The 18,686-nt window shown below is 43.1% G+C and overlaps 1 protein-coding gene across 2 annotated transcripts in view; it reads right to left on the minus strand.

The window, feature by feature from the left end:
• Window positions 1-18,686, minus strand: part of fgd4a (FYVE, RhoGEF and PH domain containing 4a) — a 78,140-nt gene extending 59,454 nt beyond the window's left edge. The window contains exon 1 of one of the 2 annotated variants that reach the window (XM_083551899.1): window positions 18,398-18,686. In XM_083551899.1, the coding sequence (XP_083408025.1) occupies window positions 18,398-18,500 (103 nt within the window). In that variant the 5' untranslated portion in view covers window positions 18,501-18,686. Of the gene's footprint in view, window positions 1-11,798; window positions 12,610-18,397 lie in introns of those variants that run through there. The other variant, XM_083551901.1, reaches the window with a different exon arrangement.

Genomic DNA, 18,686 nt, shown 5'->3' on the forward strand with positions numbered 1-18,686 from the left:
TAAGAGGATGAAGAGTGGAAAGTCGGTTGGACCAAATGACATACCAGTAGAAGCATGAAGATGTTTAGGAGAGATGGCAGTGGAGTTTTTAACCAAATTGTTTAACAAGATTCTGGAAGGTGAGAAGATGCCTGAGGAATGGAGAAGAAGTGTGCTGGTACTGATCTTAAAGAATAAGGGAGATGTGCAGACCTGCAGTAACTACAGGGGAATTAAGTTGATCAGTCACACCATGAAGTAATGGGAAAGAGTAGTGGAAGCCAGGCTGAGAGAAGGAGTGACCATCTGTGAGCAACAGTATGGTTTTATGAGAAGAAAGAGCACCACAGACACATTCTGAGCTGGAGGTATGCTGAGATTTTCACTGGGAGTGACGAGGATGAACAAGTGTCAGGCTGCAGACGCGGAAGCCGATATAGTCCGATCATTGTCCTTTTATTTCAACAACCGTACAACACAAAAACACTCATAAGCCGTTGAAAACAACAAACAAAGACATCCGCTCGATACGCGTTGTCCGCTATGAGTTCGAATGTCCTAAGCATAATCCATAAAGCCTTCGGCAATGACTAATCCAAGTCGGAAGTGGAATTCGCATATACAGCCGGCGGTCGAGCAGCCACGCGATTGTCCAGCTTGACAATATAACGACCGACAGCCTGTGACTCAAGAACGTGAGTTTATGTAGTCTGATCTTTCATGAGCCACAGCTGTCGGTAATCTTGGGAAGCAGCGTGACTGCTATCGAGGGGGGCGTGGCAGGGTGGATCTCTGACAGCTACAGACGGGGGCGTGGCAGGGTGAATCCCTGACAGCTACAGAGGGGGGCGTGGCAGGGTGGATCTCTGACAGCTACAGACGGGGGCGTGGCAGGGTGAATCCCTGACAGCTACAGAGGGGGGCGTGGCAGGGTGAATCCCTGACAGTACCCCCCCCTCCAGGGGCGACACCTGACGCCCCAAAACCCACCTATGCCAGGCGGGCCAAGGCACTCCGAGGAAGGCCTCCTTAGACGCCTGGGAGCAACGGAGGCCTGGTGAGCATCCTCTGCGGAGAGCCGGCATAGAACAACACCTTGCAGGAGGATCCGGAACGGAGCCACGCCCTCGGTGCTGACGGGAGGCTGAGTAAAGCCCCTGGCGGGGATTGAAGCCGGAGCGATCTCCATGGCGGGGAACCGGAACTGGACGCCAACCATGACAATGACCGGGGAGTGGAGGACGTCCCGGGCGGAGACCAGGAACGTCGTACCACCCTCTGAGGGACCTGGAGGACCGACGTCGCCGTCAGAGGGACCTGGAGGACCGACGTCGCCGTCAGAGGGACCTGAAGGACCGACGTCGCCGTCAGAGGGACCTGGAGGACCGACGTCGTCCTAAAGAGGACCTGGGGGCGAGACGTCGCCCTGCGTGGAGCCTGGATGCGATCCTTCGCCCTGCGTGGAGCCTGGATGCGATCCTTCGCCCTGCGTGGAGCCTGGATGCGATCGGTCGCCCTGAAGAGGACCCGGGGGCGAGACGTCGCCTTCTGTGGAGCCCGGGGGCGAGACGTCGCCTTCTGTGGAGCCCGGGGGCGAGACGTCGCCTTCTGCGGGCGCTGGAGACGAGCCGTCGCCTTCTGCGGGCGCTGGAGACGAGCCGTCGCCTTCTGCGGGCGCTGGAGACGAGCCGTCGCCTTCTGCGGGCGCTGGAGACGAGCCGTCGCCTTCTGCGGGCGCTGGAGACGAGCCGTCGCCTTCTGCGGGCGCTGGAGACGAGCCGTCGCCTTCTGCGGGCGCTGGAGACGAGCCGTCGCCTTCTGCGGGCGCTGGAGACGAGCCGTCGGTGGAACCCGGGGGCAGCGGTTCAACTTCCCTTTCGCAGTCCTGGAGCCGGGGTGAGTGCACAGGGAAACCCCTGGGCGTAGGGGCGCTCCTTGGGACCCTTAGGAGCAGATCGGAGCCTACTGAGCAGCCTGGAAATGAGGTGAAGCCTGCCTGGAGATCCACGAGCGGAGAAGGGCTCGCCTGGAGGTCCACGACATCAGTGGAGCTCTCTTTGGGACACTGAAGCGGAGACGAGCTCGTGGGGTCGCTCGGAGGCGGAGACGAGCTCTCGGGAGGAGCCTGGAGCGGAGACGAGCTCTCGGGAGGAGCCTGGAGCGGAGTCGTGCCCTCTTGAGGGACCTGGAGCTGGGCGGAGCGCTCTGGAGGGACCTGGAGCTGGGCGGAGCTCTCTGGAGGTACCTGGAGCTGGGCGGAGCTCTCTTGGAGGTCCTGGGGCAGAGCCGAGCTTTCCGTGGGCGAGATGTCGCCTTGGAAGGGGCTCTGGGATATGGCGTCATCTGGAGAGGGACTCGGAGGAGTCACTTCGCCTTCTGTGACCGGAGTTGTCGGCGCGGCGCTCTCGTGACGACTCTGTGGCGGGAAAGCATGCTCCTGGAGGCTCTCGTGACGACTCTGTGGCGGCGCGGCGCTCTCGTGACGACTCTGTGGCGGGAAAGCATGCTCCTGGAGGCTCTCGTGACGACTCTGTGGCGGCGCGGCGCTCTCGTGACGACTCTGTGGCGGGAAAGCATGCTCCTGGAGGCTCTCGTGACGACTCTGTGGCGGCGCGGCGCTCTCGTGACGACTCTGTGGCGGGAAAGCATGCTCCTGGAGGCTCTCGTGACGACTCTGTGGCGGCGCGGCGCTCTCGTGACGACTCTGTGGCGGGAAAGCATGCTCCTGGAGGCTCTCGTGACGACTCTGTGGCGGCGCGGCGCTCTCGTGGCGACTCTGTGGCGGCGCGGCGCTCTCGTGGCGACTCTGTGGCGGCGCGGCGCTCTCGTGGCGACTCTGTGGCGGCGCGGCGCTCTCGTGACGACTCTGTGGCAGCGCGGCGCTCTCGTGACGACTCTGTGGCGGGAAAGCACGCTCCTGGAGACACTGTGGCGGCGTGGCACGCCCACGGGAACCTCGGAACAGAGCGGCACGCCTGTAGAAGCTCTGTGACGGCATGGTGTGCTCGCCGACGCTCGGAGATGGTGTGGTGCATCCACGAGAACCCCGGAACACAGCAGCACGCTGGTAGAGACCCTGAGATGAAGCAGCCCTCTCATCAAAACATTGGGGCTGAGCTGCAGGCTCATGGGAGATCCGGCACGGAGCCGCGTGCTCTTGAGAACCTTGGAATGGAGCACCTTCCTCCTCAAGGGGACTGTAGTGGAGATCCACCACCTCTATCCCCAACTTCCCCAGAAGCAGCCCGCTGAATTCGGCGAGTGAGCCGAATTTGCCCCCTTTGGCGCTCCATAGTGAGCTGGCTTTGGCAAAAACTTCTCCAGACAGGAGGGAAATACAGAGGGCAATCTTGGCTCGTTCGGAAGGAAACCGGGAAATGTTAACAGCCACATACTCGCCGATGCCTTGCAGAAATCCGCCCAATTCGTCTTTTTTCCCCGAGTAATGAGCCGGTAATCCCCTCGCGCTCTCTGAGGGGCGTGGCGCAGCCGCGCTCTCATGATCCGGCTTCTGTGGATCTGAACCGCGAGAAGCGGCACTGAGCTTCCGGAGGAAATCCGAAGCCGGGTTCAGCTGCCGATCCGTTGCGGTCGGAATCGCGGAATGGCGAATCCGCGTTCGGTATAGGTCGGTCGTTCTGTCAGGCTGCAGACGCGGAAGCCGATATAGTCCGATCGTTGTCCTTTTATTTCAACAACCGTACAACACAAAAACACTCATAAGCCGTTGAAAACAACAAACAAAGACATCCGCTCGATACGCGTTGTCCGCTATGAGTTCGAATGTCCTAAGCATAATCCATAAAGCCTTCGGCAATGACTAATCCAAGTCGGAAGTGGAATTCGCATATACAGCCGGCGGTCGAGCAGCCACGCGATTGTCCAGCTTGACAATAATAACGACCGACAGCCTGTGACTCAAGAACGTGAGTTTATGTAGTCTGATCTTTCATGAGCCACAGCTGTCGGTAATTTTGGGAAGCAGCGTGACTGCTATCGAGGGGGGCGTGGCAGGGTGGATCTCTGACAGCTACAGACGGGGGCGTGGCAGGGTGAATCCCTGACAGCTACAGAGGGGGGCGTGGCAGGGTGGATCTCTGACAGCTACAGACGGGGGCGTGGCAGGGTGAATCCCTGACAGCTACAGAGGGGGGCGTGGCAGGGTGAATCCCTGACAACAAGATTAGAAACAAGCTAATTAGAGGGACTGCTCATGTAAGACGTTTTGGAGACAAGGTGGATTTTTGGCAAAAGTCGATTAATCAGCAAAACTGATGAACCGTCAACCTCTACTCATTATCACCCAGCTTCTAATGAGATCCAACTATTTGCAAACACACACACACACACACACACACACACACACACACACACACACACACACACACACACGCACGCTTGGATATTTGGATTATGTTTTAGTTTTGTTCGCAAGCTTTTCAGCAAAAACTTTTTAAACTGCCTACATTGTTATTATATGACAGTAGCACACTCTTTCAAAGTGGAATGAATAATTTTTTCTTGAAAATATTCAATCATTGAAAATGGAATAATAATAATAATAATAAATGGGTGAATAAATGAACCTGTTAGTCATGTGCTTCAATGTGTTGATTCAGCTTCAGCTCACACTGATTCTGCAGGTCAATCCCTGATATTACTGACTGTGACTGTATTATTCGAAACACTAGAACTGATCTTCATTTTATTTTTTTTAAAGAAAAATCTAGAAAGATTAATATTCTCTGTTTTTTTACCCTTGACAGTATCAGACTTGAATCAGTGCCAGTGCTTGCAGCACATATTCAATTAAAATTCACATTTTTATCTAAATTTTGAAATTTGAAGTGCAGACAAGAGGCAAATGGCTAAAACGTCACCAACATTCATTTTTTAATTAATCTAAAAAAATATTAACCTCAAGGGGTACAACCAAGAGGTAGCTTGAGCTATCACTTCTGCTCCTGCTTTAATGTATTAATGCTACATTAATGCAAAGCGTGTATGTAGCAGACAGGAGCTAAGGCTACAATGTCTACACCTGAAATAGTCCTCTATGATTTTTATTTGTTGTTTTACAGATCATTCTATTAATAGTAGCGAAATAAAGTCAGAATAAGGCAAACTGTTGTTTTATGTGTGTGGAAACGGGCTTCCATAGGTTAAGATGAATACATGGTGCATGATGAAGTGTAAGATGCTCTGGCTGTGCTGTTCACATGTTCTTCATTAGTGCTGTTATTGGTTAAAACTTTCAGCTTATTCACCAAGTTCAAAGAAGTAAGCAAGTCCCTTTACAAGACCAAACAACAGTCAGTGTTATTTATATTTACCACCACAGAAGAAGAGTAAACCTGTAATTAACACTATTTTTATGTAATGTATGGTAGTGCCTTCTTAGCGATTATTTGACTGTTTGTGTTTCAGTTCCAGATAAAACTTAGCTGTGTGTTTACTTTTGCAGGAACAGGAACACACACACACACAAGACATACATAAGCATGATTTTTTATGTCAAGTATCATCCTGGAATCAACCTCAGCTATTTAAAATTTTAGAAAGCAGCCATGCCAACACACACACATATACAGTCAGTCAGACATTGTGTGTGTGTGTGTGTGTGTGTGTGTGTGAGTGTGAGTGTGTGTGTGTGTGTGTGTGTGAGTGTAAGACAAAAGACCAAAACGCAGAAAAGATTCCCCATGGACAGCCAACAGATCAAATTTAAAATCAATACACAAAGCAAGTGGAAAGAACAAAGCTGATGCCAGCAGTATGATAAAAGTCTTCACCTTTCTCTGTAATGAATAAAGCACAAGGCCTTTGATGTATACACACCCACACACTCATGCAAAATTATTCATACATATATGCTTAAATATGTGTTGTGTATATAGGGATGTTTTAGAGTTTCATTTTAAAGTAAAATTTTAAGCATAAGCTGTTCTTATATACAGATATACTTTACAGTAAAAGTACTGAAGTTTTGAAGGGACACAGTCACTTGCGCTCCTGAAAAAGCCTCCTTCTGCTGTTGCTGTGTTCAGTGCGCACATGCAATGTCAGAAACAGTTGGCAAAAAATATATATTGTAAAGTGATGGTTTAACTCTAGACTGCCCCCTAGTGAATATAACTTTTAATCCTCCTGATACACAAAAACGTAGGCAGAGATGACATGCAATGTCATCATTCTGTCACACAATGAGGTTTTCAATGATATCAATTCCCGAGACTGTAGTGGCCACTGCATAACTTTAATGTTGTGCTCCCACGATCAGTTCTATTCTATATGATCACTGGTGATATTTAAATTTGCAGTTATATTTGTATAGTTCATTATTTTATGGCCGAGTCTTAACCTCCTGTCAGATGTTAAGACTCTTTTTTTTCTTTTGCCAAAGCTATTCTTTCAGTTTGTCTGAATTGCTGCTGGAAATCAGTGTTTCACCAGTACCTTATGAGATCATTAGAATAAACTTTCTTTTCGGCTTCTCCCGTTAGGGGTCGCCACAGCGGATCCTCCGCACGTTTGATTTGGCACATGTTTTACGCTGGATGCCCTTCCTAACGCAACCCTCCCCAATTTATCCGGGCTTGGGACCGGCACTAAGAGTGGCTGGGGATGGTTCCCTGACCGGGAATCGAACCCGGGTCGCAGCGGTGGGAGCACTGCATCTTAACCACTAGACCACCAGGGGACTTATGAGATCATTAGAATGATCCTAAGAAAACAGGAAATGGCCAAAGGTTATAATTTCTTATATATATTTTCTTCAAAGGATACCAAATTGTTCATATTTATCTGGGATATTATTTAGAGGTGCCAATACTTTTGCCATAGAATTTCAGAAAAAAAAAAGGTGAGTCGTGAATTAAAACAAATGAGTGTATTTTCATACAAACGTTTTGGTGTGTTCTCTTAAAGGGTGCCAATACTTTTGCAGCAGTGTGTAGAAATCAATGCAAAAGAAGCCCCTTATAAATATTTCATTGTATTCTCAAAAACAGCCTGAGCCGAACCTTTTAAATATCTGCTAAATTATAATCAGATGGCAACGACCACCTCTGCTGGACTCGCATTCCTCTGAGATGAATGTGAGAGACATGCAGGAGATGATGAACTACATATCTGACTAAAGCCTGAGAGTCAGAGCCTTAGCCTAATTACTTAACTGTAACAAAGTCCACACAGGACTAAAACAGTCACTCCTGCATTTTTTTTTGTTCTTCTGTACATGTGAATAACAACTGAATCATCTGGTAATTACTGTGCATCCAATAGTACTGTACATCTCAAAGCAAAACGTGCTGGAATGCAGAGAGTGTGAGGAAGTGTGTGTATGCTTGTGCTGCTAAGCACATCTTTTTTGTACTCGAAATGCATAACTAAGATAAGAATCAAACAGTGTTCATCATGGAGGATTTTATTTCGCTCCATTCATGTTGGTGGCTGCGGTGAGCCGCTAGCAATAAACTCCTCATGGTTTGTTTTAGATCACACAGTGTAGGAACAGTATCTTCAATTTAAAAACAAGCACAAAGAGCAAATCGCTCCTTTTGATTCTTTTAATTTATTATTATTATTTTTTTTTAGAACATGTTATTGCTCCCACGAGGAAATTGTTATTTCTTCACTGATCCTAGTGATGTAGGAAGCTGGAGTCCAGGGTCAGTCATGATACAGCACCCCTGGTGTACTGAGGGTTAAGGGTCTTACTCAAGGGCCCCATGAGTGGCAGCTTGGCAATACTGGGGTCTGAACCCCTGACCATCAAATCCGTGACCCAGAACCTTAAACACTGAGCAACAACCTCCTCAAATGATAAGCAAAGCACTGAATTGAATCATGAGAGCAGATTAATGAATTATGTGTGTCTCAGTGCTCATAGAACTAAAAAGCTCTTATACACAACAATGTCTCCAGTCAATAAAAAAAACTAAAAAAAAAGAAATTAACAAAATATCAGGTTTAAGAAGCACATGGAAGAACATAATATTACCAGTTACTGTAGTGCTCCTAGTGCATCTCTAATAATAACAATGAAGCCAAGTGATATTTGCTATGTGCTGCGCCACATCTATTCCATGTATGGACAATATAAGACCTATAAAAGTATGCAGCATAGTGTTAACAAGCGTTTAAGTTCTCTAGGTTGCAAGGTGAAGCTACAGTAAACTTCCAGCACATCTTACAGACTGAATCAAATTGAGATCCATGGAATCTGGAGACCTTGAATGCTTTTTCATGTTTTTTCAACCAGTCCTGCACAATTTTTGCAGTGCACATGATCCTGCCATTAAAGGCTTTATACTTGTCAAGTATACTTTACAGCACAGTGAAATTTCTTCTTCACATATCCCAGTGATGTAGAAAGCTGGGGACAAAGTGCAGGGTCAGCCATAATACAGCACACCTAGCTATGTGCACTGTGGGGCCCAAGAGTGGCAGAGTGCTTGAACCCCCAACCTTCGGATCAGTAACCCAGAACCACTATGCTACCACCACAGTTACCATAAGATCAAAAGTAAGATGAACATGAATGTCAAGAGCAAGGTTTCCCAGAAGATTATTGTCCAGAGTATCACACTGTCTCTGCATGCTTTTTCTTACATCCTGGTGATCTCAATCTGACCATACAGGCTGGCCTTTACTCTCAGAATGCTTTAAGGAGCTTAAGAGCCAATCACCCTGTTCACTGGTTCACCAGAGGGACTTCTTTAGGAGGAACTAACTGCTCCATACCAGAGACCTGCTGTTTTAGAGATGCTCTGACTGAGCTGTCTTGCCATCACAGTTTGGTCCTTGCCAGAGTCACTCAGATCCTTACTCTTGCCCATTTTCCCTCCATCCAACACACATCAATTTTAAGAATGGATTGTTCTTTTGATTCCTAATATAACTCCTACAGGTGCCATGTTTAGAAGATAACCAATGTTTCTCACAGCACCGATCAGTGGTTTTAATGTTATGGCTAAACTGGTAATTTAGTGAACGCACACAAATATTGCTTAGAAACTAAAAGAGACAGACAGACAGACATGCCACATTTTCAGAGGACATATCCACATAATAGAAGTTTTTGGATTGGGAGTATGCTCAAATAAAGGACCTGCCTTTTCCTTCCTGAACTGAAATGGAGTGTTTAACTATAAGGCTGTGGACAGATTCTGGCATTCTAACAATACACACACGACCTATAAAGTTTTCTAATCACGACAGCTTTAAGTCAGACAATAAATTGAAAACGTAACATCGTTTTCTTCCAAAGATCTGCTGCTGCACAAGTTTTTCAACTTTCTCTTAAGACCCGGACTATAATAATGTACTCGCTATCATTTCAGGCACTGTTGTACAATATTAATGTGAGCTCCCTCAAGAATTAAATGTATACTGCTACCTATGATTATCTTTTCTGACTTGGTAAAAAGAAAATGTACAAAGAATTGCATTTGCATCACAGAAAATTAGGCAAATAAATCTATAATAGACTTTTCCTAACGTGTTGTTTCCCATGTGATCTCCATAGGTCAGATTATTTTGTAGAATTCATTTACAATACAGTCTTATCTCATTTACTGCTCAAACATCCTGTTCTACCATGATCCTTTTAAGTGCACTGGCACTCCCCTAGTGGGGAATAAAGACACGACATTTGGGGCACAGAGAACAGCAGGATTTATATAATTTTTTTGTTCGTTTATTCAAATTAATTTATGATTTTCTATTCTAAATAAAATGTCATACGTCATTAATATCATTAAAGTGAATTAAAACATTATCAGTTAGGGTACCTAACAAACTACACTTTTATTTTCTAATGTTTTTGATTTGGAACTTTATTTAAGATATTATAATTTTAATAAATTGAACATTTTCAAACAAAGTATTTCATTACCATTATTTTGAGGTGATCCAAAATCCATTCCCTTTAAAGTGGGGAATGGCAGAAAAAAGTTTAAGGACCACTGATCTAAGATATTAAAATAAATCCATTTAAATAAATCATGCAATTTTTTTTTTTGTTTTGGAAAATAATTTGAATAATACTTTCAATAGCAGCATGTGCCAAAGTGTTTTATTCCTCCTACATCACAGAAATGACAGCATTTCATTGATTAACACGACATAGTAGAAAATCGGTAAAACAGATCAAAACCCTCCATCTTGGATGAAAACCCTCGAAATTACAGCCTTAACTCAAAATGTTATAAAGCACTCCTCACAAAAAACTTCACTACATCAACAATTACACACTTAAAAAAATATAACTTCTATGTCGATTCTTCGCTACACAAGTGTTTGAATAAGTTATTATAGAAAGAATGTACAGTACAAAACATTGTGGTCCACTATATGGCAGAAGTATTGGGACTCCTGACATTTCCTGCCATATGTGGTTCTTCTACAAACTGTTACCACAAAGCTGGAGGCACACAATTGTATAGGATGTTTTTAGTTGCGGTATAATAAAGTTTTGCCTCCACTTGAACTTGGAAACCCGAAACCTGTTCCAGCATGGCAATGCTCCTGTGCACAATAAAGCTCCATGAAGATATGGTTTACATGGTTTGGAGAGGAAGATCTTGAGTGGTCTGCTATAGAGCTCTGATCTCAACCCTATTGAACACCTTTGGGATGAATTGGAACAATGACTGCACCCCAGGCCTCCTCACCCTACATCAGCATGTGACTTTACTAACACACTTGTGACTGATGAATTTGGAATGCAATGTTAAAAAAGCACACACCATACTTTAAAATTCAGTGTCTCCAAATTTTAGCAATATAGTGTATCTTAAATATGCCATTCCAACACCTTTGACTTTAATATGGAATTATTCCTCCTTCGCCGTTATAATGACTATAATCCACTCTTCTGGAAAGTGTTTTCCACTACATTTTGGAACATGGTTTTGGAGATTTGCGCTCAGTCACTTAAGGCATTATTGAGATCAAGCAACAATGTCAGGGGAGAAGGTCTGGGATTGAGTCAGTGGGATTGAGGTCAGGGATCTGTACAGGCCAATAAAGTTCTTCCAGGTTATCCTCAGCAAACCATGTCATCACAAAATGTACTTTTTGAACAAGAACTTGCTGTGCTGGAAAAAGTTTGGGCTTTTTAGTTCTAGTAAAGGATAATAAGCAGCATACAAAGACATTCTAGACAACCGGGTGTTTACAGTATTGTGAAATCAGCAAGGCAAACATATGGATATGACAGTGTCACTCACTTTTGGCCATATACTGTAGTATATTAGAACTTCTTATTTCGGCTGCTCCCATTAGCCACAGTGGATCATCCGTCTCCATACTACTCTGTCCTCTACATCTGCCTCTTTCAACCCAACTACCTGCATGTCTTCCCTCACCACATCCATAAACCTCCTCTTTGGTCTTCCTCTTTTCCTTCTTCCTGGTGGCTCCATCCTCAGCATTCTCCTACCGATATACCCCATGCCGATATACACCACTCTGCACATGTCCAAATCACCTCAATCAGTCCTCTCTCACTTTGTCCCCAAAATGTCCTACATGCGCATCTCTCTAATAAACTCGTTTCTCCTCGTCACTCCCAATGGAAATCTCAGCATCCATTTAGTATTTTAGAACAAAAGCATTATTATAACTCCAACAGCTAAAAGAAATCCCTAAGCCATGCTGTTATTGAAAAGTGATTAACACCTTTAGATTAATCAGTGCTGTGGTATATTAATGGATTAATAGCTCACTCAAAATAAACACTCGTTTTTTCACTGAAACCCGAGTACCCGATTGTTTTGGTTTGTAATTGAACAGTGACAGAAGAAGCTCTTTACCTTTAGTTTGACAAAACCAATACTTCTGACGACGTCTCATTTTTCTCAATCCACTGCCCATTATGTGCTTATTTCTAGCAGAAATAGCAAACTAGGTTGCTATAACGATGAATGCTGATGAATCAATATTCCAACATGTGAGTGGTGATCGAAGTTCTGCTCCTCCTGAAGTTCACAGTAAAAGGCAATATCATAGTCATGGTTTCAGCCATCATCACCTACCAGAGGGAGTCGAGATGTCTCGAGACTAGAACCCAGAAAATCCATCAGTGGCCATCAGCAGAACCATAGATAAATAGCAGAGCAAAGCGCAAAGCTGCGAGGTAGATAAAAGGACAACATTGGAAGAGAAAGTAACTAAAAGGGCAGTTCTGAAGCTCGTCTTCCTGTCAATGAATAGAGACCAAAAATATCCAGCATAGCTCCACTTCCTCAGCCCTTTCCCATCTCTCGCTCGTTTACCTTTAAATTGACACGAACAATGATCCTGAGTGATCACAAGGACGTACAGAAAGGCCAAACCAAGTATAAACCACACATTAAAAGTAAATCCATGCATTAAATCCAAGCAATTCTGTCAAGCACTTTGGTCAGAATTACATGTTTTCTTTGTCCCAGGAAGAAACGCTGGATTTTTCCCTCATTCAAAAAAAGGCTCATTTTTTTCTTTTCCAGGAGGCGTCCAAGCCCAAATGAGTCCATCTAGATACTGGGAGAAGTGTTAGTCTAGCTTTGACATGTCCACTTTGTAATCACATATAGTGCAAACTGTGCAGTCATGAAACAGTCTGCCATGGTGCTCAAGCTTCAATGCAAAGAAGAAAAAAAAGCCAGGAAACACCAGCTGATTGTAGTGTTGGAAAAACAGCAACCGAGCCAAACCCCTCCAGAGGAAGAGCCAGAGGAAGAGCCAGAGGAAGTATTGCAGAGTGACTCAGACTGAGGGAACTTTTAAATGGAAGGGTGAAAGTTCAAGCCTTCTAAAAGATTAGAATCAGGAAGACAAATGAACTAGTGGGCAGGGAGTTAAGATGGACAAAACACCCAAAAGGTTTGGAGTACAATGAGTTTACATTGTAAAAGTACATGAGGCAACCTGCAAAACTACAGTGTTTCCTTCTCATTATGCCGAATTTTAATAACTATATATAACTTTATAATAACTGGAATATTGTTAGCTTTCTTCTGAATGTCTCTCAAGCAGAATCAAGGTTATAATTAAATGAAAGATTTGGTATAGCTTTAATTTGAGATCCTATTGTACTCGTATTTAATTTATTAGAAGCAGCCTGATAATGTTCAATGTGGAAGGAAAACACATGTAGGTAGCAGGGTTTTAGAGAATCGTACACATTTATAGCTCCGCATTTCGGAGTAAAACGAAAGGCCATTTATTTCATTTTCCTTAGTGAGTCGATTGATCTTTTTTATTTGCTCAATTGTATATCACTGAATATAACCACCATTAGTGAGGAGCACTTTGGTCACACATCTATTCCTATTTCTTCCACCAGTCCTCTTTCAACACCTTTTGCTATATTTATTCTTCCTTACTCCCGTTCTTCCTTACTCCCGTTCTCCTCTTGCTCATTTTGTGATCTCCAGTCTCTCACCCAAGACTCATTACATATCTAAATGTTTTCCTCACGGGAGTTTCCCAAGAGGAATATGTTCCAGCACTGGAAGTCAGAAGGAATTGCATGCCGCTCTGTAAGGCAGTGCATCATCGCTGAGTGGTTTTTTTTCATTAGCTTTTCCCAGCAAACAAACAAACAAAGAACGCCGACAAGAATCAAACCAAAAGCAAAATGAATAAAAAGATCTCTGGGTTCTCTAAAGACATTGTGTAATCTGATTGGCTGATTTCTACATTGTCAGTAGTGTGTAAACAGTTGTTTGAGTATGTGTGATTGGTGCACCCTATCCAGCATGTATATACATGAAAAGAGTAAAGAACAAGATTTGTAATGCATAAGGAACTGTGTTGAACAAGAAAATGGTTTGCTTTTATTCTAGACTGTTTAAGCAGCTGTAGATGTAGCAATAGATGTAGACACACTTATCACTGTACAGGTGATAAAGTCCAGTGAAAAATGTGACCCCTCAGTTGGATAATCCCGATTAAGTCCATAAATACCCTCTGTAGGTTTATTCTCTGTGGTAGCTCCAGCCAAGGGTAAAGGACACAGCAAGGGGTGTGGAAGTACAAACATTATAGTCAAGTCAAGAAGCTATAATTGTCATTTCAGCCATATGCTGTATAGCTGACGGAGTACACAGTTTCTCCAGGACCCTAAAGCCACATCACACAACACAGAGCTAAGGACTAAAGTTCTCCTAGCCTCATAAAGTACATCGTTTGCAACCTAGTGCAAGAAACGCAACGCAAAACAGGACAGTGCAGGAGGGATACACAAAATACACAATATAATGCACAATAATCGCACCAACCGGTATAAATTCTGTATATTGTTATACAGTCTTCTTTTTCATTCGGCTGCCTCTATTAGGGGGCGCCACAGCAGATCATCCGTCTCCATACTACTGTCCTCTACAGCTGCCTCTTTCACCCCAACTACCTGCATGTCTTCCCTTACCACATCCATAAACCTCCTCCTTGGCCTTCCTCTTTTCCTCCCCTTCTGGTGGCTCCATCCTACGCATTCTCCTACTGATATACCCCATGTCCCTCCTCTGCACATGTCCAAACCATCTCAATCTCGACCTGTCTTTTACTCAGTGCCACTGTCTCTAATCCATACAACATCACAGTTCTCACCACAGTCCTATAAACTTTCCCTTTCACTCTCACAGATACCCTTCAATCACAAATCACTCCTGCTATCACTCTTCTCCACCCACTCCACCCTGCCTGCACTCTTTTCTTCACTTCTCTAACACACTCTCAATTACAGTACAATGTGCAAAAAAGAGAACTGTAAACAAAGAGTGCACTTGTAAATATGTACACAAAATGTTGTGCAATAAAGCAAGAGCAGCAGTCGAGTAGGTGTGCAAAACAGCATGTAAACAGTTATAATATGGATGTTGCTGTAGACATAGATGTGTATGAATTATATGAAGTATTCGAATGTGTGTTTGAGTTCGAGTTTTTAACAGTTCAGTATCACAGTGAGTGAGCGAGCGAGCGTGTGTGTGGGTGTGTGTGTGTGTTGAGAAGCCTGATGGTTTGAGGGAAGAAACTGTTACACAGTTACACAGTTATACTGCTTGTTTGCCATGTAATAAAACACTTCTTTACAGATTGTCCAGGTCAGGGTCCCTTAATTCAAGCACCTTTGTAACTGTAACACATTTTCACCGTGCATCGTACCTGGGAAGAGAAAAGCTTATTTAACTAAAACGTTTTGGAAAGAGAGTTCTGTTTTTTTTTTAATTGAAACAGGACAATAGTTTGATACAGGACCTGTAAATTTATTTGGCAACAATCTCGTTAGATTTCTGTTTTACTATTTTTGAAATAATAATAAATAGTTTTCTGGCCTGATAGAGCACAGCTTTGGCCATCTTTAGTCAGACTGTCTAGTTCCCCTCCCAGAGTATGTTCAGCGGATATCTTAGGAATGCTTGTAAAATAAATAAAATGTTACACGTTTGTGGAAAAAATATGAGGTTAATATAAATATGAGAGAATATATATGAGGTGTTCCTCATATTTGGCTGTTTGGCAGAATGTAACCACAGCAACACCGAACATCTTGACAATAACATAAATGTACTATAAATATATAAATGTCTGTCAGCCCAATTCAACACAACTGCGAATAACAGGATAGAATATGCAGGACAGCTAGTAAACTGAGGAAGTGAACATAACACATAAGACAAAGCACCGACTTTCTTCATGCAGAAAGGACATTTTCCCAGTGAACCAAAAAAAAAAAACCCAAACAATGACAAGACATGTAGCGCCATCTTCTGGATTTATGCATCATTATAAAAAACAAATCAAATTCCAATTCCAAAAAAACTTAACTGTTGTAAGTAAACTGCTTTAAAATAATAAAACAACAACAACAACAACAACAAAACATGATAGAGACAGACATTGAATTTCCTACGATTGGGTAATGATTGTTGTATCTTTTCAGTGTATGTTTTGTGTTGTGTTAAAAGGATTTATAATGAAGGTTTGCCTGCACAGTCTCTGATTACATATTTAGCACAAGCCAGGGCATGCAGCCACAAGCCAGTACTACCTCCCAGACTTATCTAAGAGTCAGATTACTATTGCAGCATATTTTCCAAATTGCTCTTGACCATACATAGTCATTTAGATCTAGATTGTTAATTACGGATTATACAACATTTTTACAAAAATCTCTTTCGGAAGGAAAAAAAACAAAAACAAACAGGAAACAAAACATTAACTGTAGTTAGACTTGATTAGTGTATTTCTTTCATTTAATAGCCACTGCTCTCTTACCTTGAATATGAATTGCAAGTTCCTACAAATTTATCCAACTCCACAAACCACTTTTACAGAAAAATCCACTTAGAAGACTAGGGTCCATTACAAGCAGCAAGTGTGTGTCCCCAGAGGACAAGTGTGAGTTTTCCGGTTAGTACAGCCGAAGCCATAACACTAACAAGTCCTATTTCATGCTAGTCAACAATCCCAGGAAGCCTTGCTGCTTCTTGGGTCGAGTAACACAATTGAGTCCATTGTCTGAATCTTAGGAGAAGAATCCTGTCAACAAAGTTTTAAACTTCAGCTATCAGCAATGTGGCACTACACACCCCACAGTACAAAATTTGAAACAAGAGCAACAGAAATGCACCAAATACACGTGCATGATGTCCCTTCAGAAATACCATCTTCAGACTTCAAATCTTCTGTTTACATGCAAAAGACGTGTGCTTAATGATCAAATATTTAGCCTAAACACTACATGGGGCTAGAAGTTTAAGAAAAAGCTTAAACAATGCTCTCATTGAAACCAGCAGACAGACACAGATATGGAAAGTACTAATTCCTCATCCAATTCTTCAGTCTGAAACTGAACAGTGACTTGCATGAATATTCATTCAACTAACTACAGCATCCACTGGAAACACTGGGCATGATGAAGGACTTTACCTTAAATGAAACACCAGTTCATTGTAACAAATCAGGACATCGTTTCCATGTAGAGCTAATTTAGTTTTAACTTCAACAACTGAGAACTCTGAGAACTTAGAGGAACCCAAAGAACGTCAACTTGCCCAGACTATGTAGATAATCAAGCATGTTACTAAGACTATGGAGCTTTGTGGTGGACCAGTATTATATTTATACACTAGTCACCAACATTAATCTACACTAATATAGAGTAAACTTCATCATCTTATTTATGCAAACAAACCTGTTGGTGAAAAAATATTAAACCTCACCCTAAAGTGCAACAATCATAAACACAAGTTGTCATATAATGCTGATATGGCATTAGACCTATATTCATATCATCAACGTTCAAGAAATGAAACTAAATGTTTGATATAATGTATCTACATGCCAGAGTTCGAAACTAGAGTTCTTGTATTCTGACATACAAATTTAGGTTTTGCAGATATACTTGCAGTTTTCAGCCGAGGTCAGCATTTTACCGGGTTAAGTTTCAAATCATTCGTCAATCCAAGCGATAAAAGAAAAAGAAGGGATAAATTGAACGAGGGGGGCACAATGAAAAATGATGATGCTATATAACCAATGTTATAATGCCATGTGATGTTACAAAGGTTGCCATAGGTTTCTAAGTGTGCTAACAGAGAAATTGTGCAATCATGAACCACGAAAACAGAATGAAAAGTATTTATTTCTCCATAACGATTTTTTACACAACACAATCCAAGTAAATATGCACAAAGATATTTGGCCTATTTATTACAGCCATAATGCATTTTATGTTTTAAACATTTCGCTTGCAGAAATAATGATGCATGATATTAAGACATACTTAATTAGGATTATTGCTGATTTTAAACCTGTTCCCTACAAGACGATACAAGCAAGTAATTAATGTTAGGAAAAAAGAGGTTATTAATAAAAACTATATCTCATATTAAGGAGTTATAATATCCATAATAAAATGCAAAACAACCACAGATCCCCCTGTCAATGCTTCAGAAACTTCCCTTGTGTCCTCACTCTTGTCTATACTAAAAGGTTTGTTGGTGGATTTCAGCTGCTCCACGTGATGAATCACTGCATCCAGAGTGATCCACAAAGTCACACCAAGGGTTCCTGTGTGTCTTCAACAACAAAGTGTAAGTGCAATCTGATATACTGTGTATACACAAGCGCAGGAGAGCAGTGCAGAAGTGGAACCCATAACCAGTATGGACTTGCCTGCAAAGCTGAGCAAAACAAAACAAATTCCAGCATATGCTACTAAAACCATAAAAGAAATCTCTAAGGATATTCCATGGTTGCCAGATCATACACATGATCACATGTGTGTCCAGGTCTTGTGTGAGGTCAAAGCAGAAAACATGGCCCTGGTCTATTCTTACTCACAAGGTGATCCCTAACTGTAATCACTTCTATCTCTTATCCAGCTCAGCAGCCTGTTAAATAATCCTTCAGAAGACCAACTCACCTGTCTCTTCTTCAGGCGGTTCATCTGATCCTCCACTCTTTGGTTTCCTCCTAAAGGCGGTTCTCCTAAAGTCTCCCATGGCTTGCTCAGAGCGCTCCAACATTGAAAAGCTTTATCTTCGCTACTAGAACCTGAGATCGCTCCTTTAATGGAAGAAACATGAGTTGACTGTTTTTCTAGTTCACGTGTTTCCCCCCAGCAGTAACTGCGCCACTGTCCGCCTTCACTCGGGTCCAATCCGAACTCCGCACTGTATAACGCTTTGAGTTCATGCGGTTACCGCGGCGAT

The sequence above is a fragment of the Silurus aristotelis genome (genome assembly GCF_946808225.1).
Source record: "Silurus aristotelis genome assembly, chromosome: 10".
NCBI lineage: Eukaryota > Metazoa > Chordata > Actinopteri > Siluriformes > Siluridae > Silurus > Silurus aristotelis.